Source organism: Prunus avium, chromosome 6 (assembly GCF_965620075.1).
Source record: "Prunus avium chromosome 6, drPruAviu1.hap1.1, whole genome shotgun sequence".
NCBI lineage: Eukaryota > Viridiplantae > Streptophyta > Magnoliopsida > Rosales > Rosaceae > Prunus > Prunus avium.
The window spans coordinates 9359799-9372620 of NC_142289.1; the positions used below are offsets into that span (position 1 = coordinate 9359799).

General features: G+C 38.4%; 3 protein-coding genes across 3 annotated transcripts; 1 reads left to right on the top strand and 2 right to left on the bottom strand.

The window, feature by feature from the left end:
• The first annotated feature begins 1533 nt into the window (after nt 1-1533).
• RHS19 (root hair specific 19) lies at nt 1534-3504 on the top strand. The gene is made up of 4 exons (XM_021977242.2): nt 1534-1885; nt 2002-2202; nt 2299-2464; nt 2918-3504. The coding sequence occupies exons 1-4, from the start codon at nt 1670-1672 to the stop codon at nt 3322-3324; spliced, it is 990 nt and encodes a 329-aa protein (XP_021832934.2). The 5' UTR covers nt 1534-1669; the 3' UTR covers nt 3325-3504.
• Nucleotides 3505-5471: 1967 nt separating this feature from the next.
• LOC110772772 (transcriptional regulator of RNA polII, SAGA, subunit) lies at nt 5472-7799 on the bottom strand. Its single transcript, XM_021977238.2, has 2 exons — nt 7568-7799; nt 5472-6907 (listed from the first exon to the last, which is right to left on the bottom strand). Exon 2 carries the CDS (start codon nt 6904-6906, stop codon nt 5863-5865), a length of 1044 nt encoding a protein of 347 aa, XP_021832930.2. The 5' UTR covers nt 6907; nt 7568-7799; the 3' UTR covers nt 5472-5862.
• Nucleotides 7800-10162: 2363 nt separating this feature from the next.
• On the bottom strand, nt 10163-12595 carry LOC110772773 (GRAS family transcription factor). The gene has a single exon (XM_021977239.2). It carries the CDS (start codon nt 11789-11791, stop codon nt 10355-10357), a length of 1437 nt encoding a protein of 478 aa, XP_021832931.2. The 5' UTR covers nt 11792-12595; the 3' UTR covers nt 10163-10354.
• Nucleotides 12596-12822: the final 227 nt, after the last annotated feature.

The window sequence follows — 12822 nt, forward strand, 5'->3', positions numbered from 1 at the left end:
CCACAAAATGCGCTCTATTCCCATGGGCGGGGATCGAACCCCCAACCTCATGATTAAGGAATGAGGTGAGCTACCACCACACCACATCTCATGGTTTTTTAGTTTTTCTCCTTCAGTTGCATGAAATTCCCACAAATTGTGTTCATCTTATTAACTGCTTTTTGCTTCAGCTTTACCTAACTATTTTTGTTAGTTTCTCAACTTTTTATAAATAAATTGTGCAAGTAACTAGTAATTTTGGGGAAATCAAGTAAGACTTTGTCAAAACCAGAGTAAACAAACCTGTCCTAGGTCAGACAACAACATGGCAACTAATAATAGACACCTTGAATGAGAAACATTATCATTAATATAACATAATAATTAAGTTACGTGCATGAATGATATCCCTAATCATATCAACTATAATATTCTCTTGGACCGTCCAAAACGCTACTTTTTTCCCTTTATTTTTTTCCAAGGCCATGATCCAGAAAACTTCAATTAGAAAATGAGAAGAGAGATTACTCCAACGTTGTTTAATACTTCCAGGCCAAACACCAACTTGGTATTCATTTATAAATTATAAGTCAGCGGTTCACACTCTCTGTACAGATCTACGATTATAATAAATAATTATCAATTATTCACGCGTACATAGACGAGATCAATGCCTTATATTAGCTCCATAAAATAGAGCAATTATTTCCGTTGGTTTTATTGTACAGCAATTTAGTTGGTATTCATCTCAAAATTAGGTCCACTTTCTCATTAGTCTAGTCAGCAAAATACATTCAGCATGATCCATCATGGTAATTGACCATTCCCATGTCATTATAAAGATAAGATTCTGTTGCTAATATATCATTTATTAACCTGAAAAAACAACTTTGACAAAACCAAAAAAAAAAAAAAAAAATCCTTTTGTTTTCTGGTAACAAACCTACAAACCTACTATCATGTTTTGGTTTCAACTATGAAAGATCTCTGGCAAGTGGCTGGTCCAGCACCACTATTCTGGTATAGCAACCCACAGCCCACAGAAACCTTAACGTGCATTCTACGTTCTATTTTACGTCTGTCTATTTTAGCAGCCTCCAAACCCACTTTCTATCTTTATTCGGGTGTTTCTTACATGGACCACGTTTTTATTTTTATTTATCCTCTAATTAATTAATATTCAAATTATAGCATAAACTCATAAATTTGGAGAAAGTTTGCAGGGCATCAATAGCTAGACAAAGGAAGCAAATTGGCAATTTGACAGCCCCAAATCAAGGTCTCTTTCAACACACTACATATAGTCTACATTCAAGATGCATGCTTTAGCATGAACCTTCTTAGCTACATCAAAAAGAAAGATGCTTAATCCAACTAGCATAAGGTCATGAGGAGGAGAAATTATAGAATATTACAATAGTATGGTCACGTGGTACATCTTGTATACGTGTTATAATATAAGTAGACGGCATGGTTTATTTTCCCCCCCTTTTAGGGAATAGTATCACTAAATATCCACTTATATTATAACTACAAGATGTAGCACTAGTATTCTAGCCATCATCTAGTTCTTTTTATATATATTTCTCCAGCCAACCACACCATTCAATCTCAGTCTCTCATTCAAATTATATAAAGTCCTCTGCTTCTTCTCTTCCCCTGTGTCCTGCTAAATTCAATTTTTGCTCACATGGGTAGGCTCAATCCTATACTTGTTTGGTCGCTTTGCCTCAGTTTGTGCCTCTTTCTCTGTCCCACATCGGCGCAGCTAAAAACAAACTTCTACGCCAACGTCTGCCCCAATGTCGAAAACATTGTAAAAAATGTTGTCACTCAGAAATTTCAACAAACATTTGTCACAGTCCCAGCAACCATCCGTCTCTTTTTTCATGATTGCTTTGTCCAGGTAACTCAACTGCTAAATTTGCCGTAAGAAACTCAAAGATTGACAAGTTTTGTTTACTTGAGTTTCGATCAAAATCTGATGTTTGTTTTTGTGCTGTGAAAAATAAAATGGTTTAGGGTTGTGATGCTTCGGTCATAGTTGCTTCCACTGGAAACAACAAAGCAGAGAAGGATCATCCCGATAATCTGTCATTAGCTGGAGATGGTTTTGATACAGTGATCAAAGCCAAAGCAGCAGTTGATGCAGTTCCTCAGTGCAAAAACAAAGTCTCATGTGCTGATATTCTTGCCTTGGCCACCAGAGATGTCATTGTTCTGGTTTGTTCATGATCACATTAACTTGTGCTGCTTAATTAAGGGTGGGGGTGGGATTTGATGTTAATGACAATTAAATGTGTTAATTATTTAATGCAGTCTGGTGGACCTTCGTATGCTGTTGAGTTGGGGAGATTGGACGGATTAATTTCAAGTTCTAAAAATGTTGATGGGAACCTCCCCCAGCCAACCTTCAATTTGAACCAGCTCAATTCCATGTTTGCTTCCCATGGGTTGTCCCAGGCTGACATGGTTGCTCTTTCAGGTAAGACAGTGTCTCTATTGACCAATCATAACGTGATGGGTGTTGTGTGTGCGGGGAGAAATTCTTTGGTCCGATGGTTAGACCAAGTCATCCAATCCGGCCACTGGTATGAGGTCATAGGGACTAAAATACAGAAGATTTCCTTTGTTTAAGTATGGTCAGATGAGTGACGTGACTAATAACCGAAACAAAGAATTTATCGAGTGTGTGGGTTTAGACACTAATTAATAAGGATTCCAGGTGTCTCACCTAATTAGTTTCTTTCGATTGGGACACATCAAACACTAAATGATGCAAGAAACATGGTATACTTGAGATTTTAATGACTTTTTTTTTTGTGCTTTTAGCAACTGTGTTTTTTACACAACTTTTCACTAACTTGTTATCCTTAACTTGTTAGATTGTGTAGATAACTTGTTATGGTACTAAAAAGCAGCATCATGTTTTTTGCAGCGGCGCACACCGTTGGATTCTCTCATTGCAACAAGTTTTCCAATCGGATTTACAGCTTCAGTCCCGGGAACCCAGTGGACCCCAGTCTGAACAAAGCATATGCAACTCAACTCCAACAGATGTGTCCAAAAAATGTGGACCCCGACATAGCCATCAACATGGACCCAAACACGCCCAGAACCTTTGACAACGTCTATTTCAAGAATCTTGAACTTGGGCAAGGCCTTTTTACCTCAGACCAGGTCCTTTTCACGGATGCAAGGTCTCAGCCCACGGTAAAAACCTGGGCCAAAGACAACGCTGCTTTTCAACAGGCTTTTACCACCGCGATGACCAAGCTGGGCCGGGTCGGAGTCAAGACAGGCAAAAACGGAAATATTCGTAGCGATTGTAGTGTTTTTAACTGAGAAGGAAATTTTTGGGTTAAAAAAAAATATATATATATATTTGAAGGTAAAACTGAATGTTGACTAAATTCATTTGACATTTTACTCCTTTCTTTTTCCTTCTTTCTTTTATCATTTGAAGGTAAAACTATCACTGGTTTGTTATTAGAGTCGTGCAATTATTAGAAATCAATTTGTTCACATGAAGGCCACAATAATTTCCAGATTCTCGTTATAAATTAATTTGCAGAAAAAAAGACTTTTGACTGTGTCTTGCATTATTTTAGAAGTCTTTCTTTTGTGGTCATGTAGACCCCAACGCTGAGTCATTTGAAGGAGATTTTATTTTTCTTTCTTGTTTCTTTTGAGAGAGGAGGTTTGATTTTTCAAGATGCTTATAGCTTGTCATTATCCTCCAGACTTTCTACTGTTCCTTGATGGTTTCCTGTATGCATCATTGTTTGCTAATCCTCAACTTAATCTGGTGATAAGACCCTCTCCCACCAATCCTTGTTTGCTAATCTTCATCTTAATTTGGTGAGACCCCATATGCAATGAAATGCTTGCAAGCTGTTTTTTGTTTTGGGTTTGGTAAACAATCCATCACTTTAATGCCTGCTTAGTTACAAGCACACACTACTAGGCTCGACCAATGCTCGCAAGTTGTTTATTGAACTAAATCTGGTCAGAGAGTTGTGAAATAAAAATAAAAAAATCAGGTTAGTAGAAATAAAATTGTTTCCCCAGTAATACCAACAACTAAAATTTATTTCCCAAACAGATGATTAATATTGTAGGGTAGGTTCTTGACCTCTGGCTGCTATTGAAGGAAAAGTCTTGAGACATCACCAAAAAGGAGTCATCTTCTACAGATCTATACAAATCATTTTCAATCCCCATCTTGATATATGATCACATTAGTGAGTCAATACCTTCACTCGCATTATTTGTATGCAAGATGCCCTTGTGTCTATCTGTAATGATGCAAGTAAAATTTGCACCAAGAGGGGGATTTGAGCAACATTGTGGTAAACATGGCTGCCCTATAAACAAGCTACTCATAGGGCCAGGGACCACAGATTCAATCAATCTAGCTCAGGGTGTACCTGGCTTCGAAAGCAATGTTCTCCATGCAAAACAATAGCTCAGCAAACTTATGTTAAAACTATAGAATCCCAATTTTTGAAAGGGGAGAGCTATTCGTGCTCTTTGTAGGGGCACGACTAGCATTCCCCTTTCAAATTTCATCCCTAAAATGCACAAGCTGTATGATGAATGATAAAAAACAAAGTCAATTTGTTTACAACTTACAAATATTCTATTTGTATTGATCCATAACCTAGAAGGGAAGTTGGTTGGGGGAGAGTGCAAATGAAAGGAAACAGGACCCAGATTTGTGAAAAACTGAAGATAAACTGTTCCACGATTCTAAAATGAGCATGCAGGAGCACATTACAGTCAGTAAATTTGTATGCAACACTCAACAACAAGAAGACTTGACTCAATGTTTTTTTTCTTTTTTCAACTCCTTAAATCACAACTCAAGCATATCCATTTCCTTCAGCATTTGGGTTTGCACACTCCATCTTCCACTTCCTTCACACCACCCCCACCCCCCCCCCCCCCCCGGTTTACATCATATAATGATTATTCTAGTCCTCATTTTCTTCTTTCAAATATCTGTGTTTGGTGGTGGTAACTGTTTTGGGGATTTCATTTATTTATTTATTTCAGGGACTTGAGTTTTCCCTTTTCTTCCCAGTCAAATGGTCTAGAGAAGACAAGAGAGGAGAAGGGAAGGCAGGGTTTTTAAATGATGAATTGTTCTTCCATACACAGTAAAGAATATTAAAAACAGAAGTATATGCTATGGGTACTAAACATGCATAAGAAGTTAAATACATACCTTCCACCTTAAACTTTTGTTTCTGCTTGACAGAAGTCCTAACTTATTCACGAGAAGTGCTTCATGTATATTTGTGTTTGAGTGTACGGCAAATAATTGATTTGAAGGATTTTCGCCTAGTAATACTAAAACGCTGAAGTGATTTTATTGCCATGTGCAGATCAAGGTCCAAAAGCTTTCAATGAATATCATCTTAAAGTTGATGAAATCTGTTAGCAACCACACAACACACAAGCACACGTAGACATATACACACTGCTCAAACACCGAACAAGTATACTGTTTATCTTATCAAATAATGATCTAGAATCACATGTAACAAGAAACTCAACAATTGCAGCCCTGGAAACTTTGAAGATAAGCTCTATTAAGAAAGATAAAATCAATAAAAACAATAGATATATGTTGAGGAGTGCCACTGACCTATTTGTTACAGCTACATTCAAGTCCCCATGTGTCTATACCTCCCAATGTCAAGGTATCTGCTATAATCAGCTCTGCACCTATACAATCTAAACGCCTTGATCTAAATTTCCATTACTTCTACTTTTCTACTGTCTGCCAGTGCTCACTTATCAAAGCAACAAGGTCAGATCAATATTATCAAAACTTATGGCTTGAGCCGAAACATGTACTAGTCAGTCAGTTCTGTTTTATGACGCATGCAAGCAAACCTTTTCAAGTTTGGTTGGCCAATCTTCTCCAAGTAATAGAGGGTTCAAATCCATTGCGACCTGGAAGTCTAATATAGATGCCAAACTGGGCCTGGTGGGTCTCTGTATGTATCTCACTGGACGCATCCCATTTGAACCTGCTTGACTCTGTCCTTGATCTACGTGTTTCTCCACAGACCTTGAACCAGCTAAATCCAAACAGGGCTTTATCAATCTCTTTAGGAAAATCTCAAGGCCATTATTCAACAAGTTGGCACAATCTTCTGAGATTCCCATTCCCTCCATCGCCAACTTTTGCTCCAACCTCTTCCTTAAAGAACAAGTATCAGGTAGCTCACCACTGCTCTGACAAGTGTCATTGTAAATAGCAGGTCCTGATCCTTTAATTAACAGCTTTTTTGTCCTTCCAGTATTTATTGAGATGCCAAGAGGAGCTGTGAGAGGGCTCATGCTGTGAATGCTTGGGCTTTCAGCAGCCTGATCAACCTCTTCCCCATCTTCGACAGAGACAGGTGGTCTGCTTCCCAAAGAAAGCAGCTCGGTTGCCTTTTCTTGTTCTTGAATTTTGGAGATAGGACCCTCAGATGCACTACTGTGGTTCTTACCCTGAGGCCTAAAAGGGGCCAAACCGTCTCTTAACCTGCGATCGCGAAGATTTGGAGTTCTCCCTTTTCGAGGCGATTGGGGAAAATCTCTGCATAACAGTTGAAGACTACTTCTTTGACATCCATTTGGCACTTTAACACTCAGAGAACTTGCAATGTTGCTCTTTTTTTGTGGGGGAGTCCTTGAAAGGCATGCATTTTTGAGTATTGAACGGATGAAATGATTATGAAGACAGACATTTTCTTTCCCTATTGTTGCAATGCAGAGTCTATCAAAGTCGGGTTTGCTAATCTTGAGACTCAAATATCTTGTAACAAGATTAAAGTACTTTCCCGCTTTTTGGCTCCCAACCTTCTTCTCAATCTGAGCTTTCAGTTCTAAAGTGTCTATCCGAGAAAATTGCCTGCTTGCTGGCATTCTGGTTTCAAATCAAAACCAAAATTCATTGAATTAGAAATCTAAACCAACCACTTATTCCTTGTACTTTTTGAAATTCTTTTGTTTTCATCTTTACCATAACTCGCCAGTGAATTTAAGCTTTGAAAAAAAATGTCAACAGTGCCCATTGATAAACCCAAACATAACTAAGTATAAACTGCACAGAATTATATATTATAAAAACCAAACAAACCCAAATTCTACATCTCAAATCCAAACCCAAAACCCCAATTGATTTCGTTTGATCTTTTTTTACCAAGCTAGTTTCAGTAAATAAAATTGAAAAGGACCTGCTGGAACAAGCTGTAGTAAAGTGAAATTCGAAACGAAAGGTACAAAAACCCAGATAAGGAGTTAGCTGAAAAGGAAACATTTCAACTTCATTCAACTAACAAAACACTCAACTACCCCAATTACAGGCACAGCACAGAATTTTCTCACCCAACTTAATCCAGAAGAAAAACAACAAACTTTCAAGAACTAAAGCTCAAGCCTTTAGATTCAAAAGACTTCAAAGTAAGAAAAATTCAATTTCTTCCGTAGACCCAGTTCAGAATTTGACCAAGACAAACGAACCCAATAAAGCAATTCAGACATTGAAACGAAAAAACCCAAGAAAAATACAGAAAATGGAACCAACCTGAATTCAGAAACAACGAAGCAGGATTTCCCTGAGCTTCACTGCACGGAACTGTAATTCTTCGATCACTGCATCTTCTACTTCATAGGGCTAGTAGGCAATACGCTGTTCAGAAGCTTCTTAGGTTGAGGCGAGTCAAAGACACGTGCGTTTAGGAAGCTGCCAATCATCGTAAGAGTTCATACATACTTCGTTTACTCCCAGGTCACAAGCACACGCACGCATTGCCTGGTTATTAGCCCACCAATTATTTTTTTGTTTCCGCAAAATTGTAAAAGGGCAACATTTTCCTTTAATTTTAACACGATTTATTATGTTTGTCATCTCTTTTTTTTTTATTACAGATTTTTCACCATAGTTTTTTATTTATTTAATAGATTCTCCATAGTTTTTTAGATTTTTGGCATGTCAATCTAAATTATCTATAATTTAATCTTATTTTCAACTCATACATGTGGATTAAAAAAGTTAAAATCTTGCATAAATCTAAACATACTTTCAACTCGATTGTCATATTAATTTAAGTTACATATACATGATATAAACTTGAGGAAAATTGTAACAATACTATTGAATTTTTACTATGAGTGTCACTTGACGATCTAAACTTGTCATCGTGCCAATTTACCATATGGACTAAGCTTTGTGCCAAAATGCCACCAACGCTCAAGATCGGAAGGCTTTCCGTTAAGAAAAAATTACGTGTGAGTCACGAAATCACTATTTTGTTCAATTTACTCTCTAAATGATATTCAATCTTTGGGGCAAATTTTTCAAAATACTCCGTTTTGGATTCTTTTAGTTTTGATCAAAATGATCTAGGGGTCTAAAATAGTATCTTTTGATCATTTAATGGAGTAATGGGTGTTCAAAAATAATTTTAGGACTCGTGATTACAGATTTGGGGTTTTGGATTTATTGCGTGATAATAAAAATGAAGGTTAATTTACAATTTTCAGCCTCTAGGAGACAAAATCATATACTTAATTTTATACTCTGAAGCTCTTTAAAGAAAAATCCAAAGTTGGGTGATGGTCATGGTTGAATTTGATAGAAAATTTGTGATTTTTCTTCCAAGAACTTCAATTATATTCACTACATGGTTTGTTCCTTCAATTTTAATTTGTATTTGTTGCATTCAAGTAATTTCCTTAGTTTTTAAAGATTTAATATTTATTTTCTTTTTGGATAATAAAAATGCAAGGATTGAGCTTGCGAGTTGACCCCAATCCAATAAAATTGGGTAACTTGAGTATATACGAATCCATCATAGGTTTGGGTTAAGTTTTCAACCCAAACCAAAGCCCAACTCGAAATGTAAAAGTCAAGTTGAGTTTGGGTTAGCCACGTAACCCACACAAGTTCCACCTATGAATTCCTAACATTGTAAGGTACTCATCATGTGTTTTTGTTCCGCTTTACTAATCAGTTTCCCACCTATAAATTTCTATAAGGGAGTTTCACTAAAACACCCAAAATGGGGGCTGAAATTATAAAAAAACCCAACACCCAAAACACTTTATAAACACATCCAAAACCCATCATTACACACACTCAAAATCTATTTATAAACACACCCAAAAAATATACAATTGTTGATTTTGGGTGTGTTTCTATGTTTAAATAGTGTGTGGGTTTTTTTTTTTTATAAATACATGTCTAGGATTGGGTTTATTTATAATAATCTATTTCTATAATCTATTTTTAACAATCTGAAGCCCCAAACGAAAATATACAAAAACAATAAATTGGCTAATCTTGGATTGTATAATGGAAAATTGAGTCTTACCGAGAATTATTTCGGGTGAAAAGTAAACAGAAAAATATGCTATAAGCGTTCCTTATTGCCTTAATGTGAATTACATTTTTTTACAAGTGATAATCTAAACAACTCTAAAGGAAGATCAAAGTCAAGTACAGAGGGACGGACACGCTGCCTAACTTCAATCCACATTTGAGAAAGTGGTTTATATTTGACGGCATGAATCCTAACTTGAATATAGCATAAGACTATCTGAAAAGAGAGGACATAATTATTATATACACAGACACACAGGGAAATTTGCCAAAATAAAGGGAAGTGTTTTCTAGGTTTTAGATCGAAATAGTCTCCTATGGAAGTGCGCGAAATTGAAAGTTTGTGAGACATTCATTTTCCATCTGTGAAACCAATCATAATTTTGTGGAATCTTGTTCAGATTCCCCGTACAACCGAAGCCAACTTACAGTTGGTCCACAAATATTTGTTTTATAAAACGTAAGACAGTTTAAGAAGCAGGCCATATATACAGAAGCAAATAATTCAGAAGACATCCAACAGCTGGTTTTGGACGCAATTAAAGAAGACAGAAGCTAATTAATTATCATTCTATGCATGATGCTGCTGCTCAACTTTTTTTTTTCTTTTTTTTTTCCTTTCCTGACTGCAGAGAAAGCAAAATAGGTTCGAGGACTACACACTTTTTTGTTTTTTAAGTTGGAAATTAAAAGATGGAATATAATTGTGAAAATAAAAAATAAAAAAAATACACCTGATATTCATCTGAAGAAAGAAAAGAAAACATTATCAGTTTGCAGAGAAAGAAAGTCTTTAGGTTATTGGCACAAACCAACCTTCATCATCACATTAATTAAATTCAAGCTCTCATCTACTATATATTAAAATACTAGATGATTAATAACTAAAATTAGCTAAGAGAAGAAGGAGAAGAAGATTAATTCTATATTAATTAAGTTGTCAGATCATCTCATCATCTCATCCATGAGAGAAATTCAAACTTGTCAATTTCAAGCAGGCATCCAAGCAGTGGCAAAAACAACATTGTGACCTTTCCATGTAAGCACAACATCTTCTTCCTCTCTCTTCAACCCCCAGCCAGCTGCATGCTCATCAAGCATGGCCTTCACTTCCAAAACCGCATCTTCCCCAAACGAAACGCTTCGGAAGTTGGCGTTTCTCATCCTCTGCACCCACCTGCATTTTGGCTCAACCCTCTCCACCCTCTGGAACCCCTCGTACGCTATCACGTTCTCGATCTTCCAACACACATCCGCCTCGTACCACTGCCTCTGCTTGCTCCCCCGCGGCAGAAACGTGTCCACCGTGTCATAAGGTATCCACAGGTAGTTGAAGGCCGACCTCAATCTACAAACTAGATTATTTGATGTCAAATCTGCATCTTCGTCCACCAAAACCACAATAGTTGGATCCAAACCTCGAAGGGCTTTCAGAAACATTGTCCTGAGGGACGAACTAGTACTCGAAGAAGAGGATGAGGCTACATCGTAACCATAAGAGCTGCTCGAACCACTACTACTTAAATTTGGATTTGGGTTGATTGACGGAAGGGTCAATGTTTCTTCAGGAATGTAGTGAAGCATCATGTGGCAATTTACCACAAGTGCCTCACCACTCTCCGCGTACACTAAATTTTGTACGCGGAGCTGTTGGATTAGGTTGGCAAACCCGTCTGTATAACTGGACGGGATGACCCTAAACTCTAAAATTATATTTCTGGACCTCGCGAAATTTACCAGCTTGGAACCCAGTTCCTCGTAAGAGAGGTCCAGCATTGGGGGGACGTCCTCTGTGGAACCCGCCACGGTGAGCTTCAGCAGCGGAGGGCTCACATTACCCTCTTGACGACTGGCAATGGCATCAACGAGAGTTGGGATTTGCATGCAATGGGTCAAGCTGAGGTCAACAATGTGAATGACAGAATACCCTTCAACAGCTTCAAGAATGGCGGCATTAGCGGCTGTGAAACCGAACCTGTGCCAGGGGGTAAGGTCGATGAAGGAGGCGAGCTCGATGACGGAGAACTTGTGAGTGTGAATGGTGAAGTTGGCCTGGGAGTTGGCCATGGCGGCGAGGAGCTTGCAGCTGCCGATTCGGGCGGCGCGGGCGATGAGGGCGCGTAGAAAGGCGCAGGTGAGGCGCTGGTTGCTGTCGCCGTCTTGCGGGGCGATGTTGTTGAGGACCCAGAGGATCTGCTGGGCGAGCGTGGCGTCGTTGGTTTCGATGGCGTTGGCGCAGTGGACAAGCAACTGCTCCATGCAGTTGGCGTCGCCGAAGTTGGTGCCGAGGGCTTTTGCGGAGGTGGGGAAGCCGGGCCAGGGGCGGGTGCGGTGGGTTTGGTTCTTGTTCATCATAGGGAGATTGGAAAATGGTGCGGTGATAATTTGGTGCAAGGCTGGGGGTGGTGCCTCAGTAAATTGCATCATTGAGAAAGGGAAGTACTTAATTCAGAAAAAAGAAAGTAAATAAAAGAAAAAGAAGAAGAAGAAGAAGAAGATGGAGTTACTGTGAGGAGGTGTTCAGAAGGAAAGAGACCAGACTGGTAGTGGGTAGGGTTTTTGGCATTGGGAAACTTAAAATTGGTGATAGCAGGAGGGTTGGGAGAATTGATCTGCAAAAATTACGAATGGAAACAAAATAGAGGGTTCAGCTTTTTTTGTGTGAGGAGTGAAAAAATATTGGCGTTGGTGGTTCTTGACATGGGGGATGAAAAGGGACTGATCAGGAGGATTGAAACTCTCATCCCCAAAAGGAGAAAAAAGAGAGAGAAAGAGAGTATAAATTGGAAGTCAAATTGGGCAAAAGAGACTGATCCTAACAGATTTCAGGCTTTTTTCTTCTGATGGAAATTCAGAACCACTGTTGTAAAGTGACAATATTACAGAGGAGATGGATAGATATGTATCAGCAAAAGCTAGAAAGCTAGGTGGGCTAGGTGGATGGTGCAATAAGGCAACAGAAGATTGAACAAACCTTTTTAAGCTACAAAAGGGTGTAATCCCTTTTCATATCTCCCCTTTGCTGTTTTTTCTTGATCAGGTAATTAGTGAGTGAGAGAGAGAGGAGAGAGAAGGGTGAATGAATCTGATATATGATATGATGATGAGATAAAGGAGGAGCAGGAGCATGAAGGAGCAGGAGGGGCTGCTGTGGGTGTGCTTTATGTGTATGAATTGCGTTTTGGTGGCATGTGAAGTTAGCCGGCCAGCGGGTTGTCTGTATGTGGAAGTTGAGATTTTGTCATGGACTGGGAGGGGAGGGGAGGGGAGGGAAGGGTGGGATCGGATGGCAGTTAATCTTTTTTTTTTGGTTGAGTATTAGAGCAGAGTACTTTCTCATCACTTATAACTCATCATCATATTCATATTATATATATATAGCTTCTATTGAGAGATCTCTCAAATAAGCTTATTTAAGGGACACCCTTGTAGAGCTCACTCCGTATTGTATTTTATTA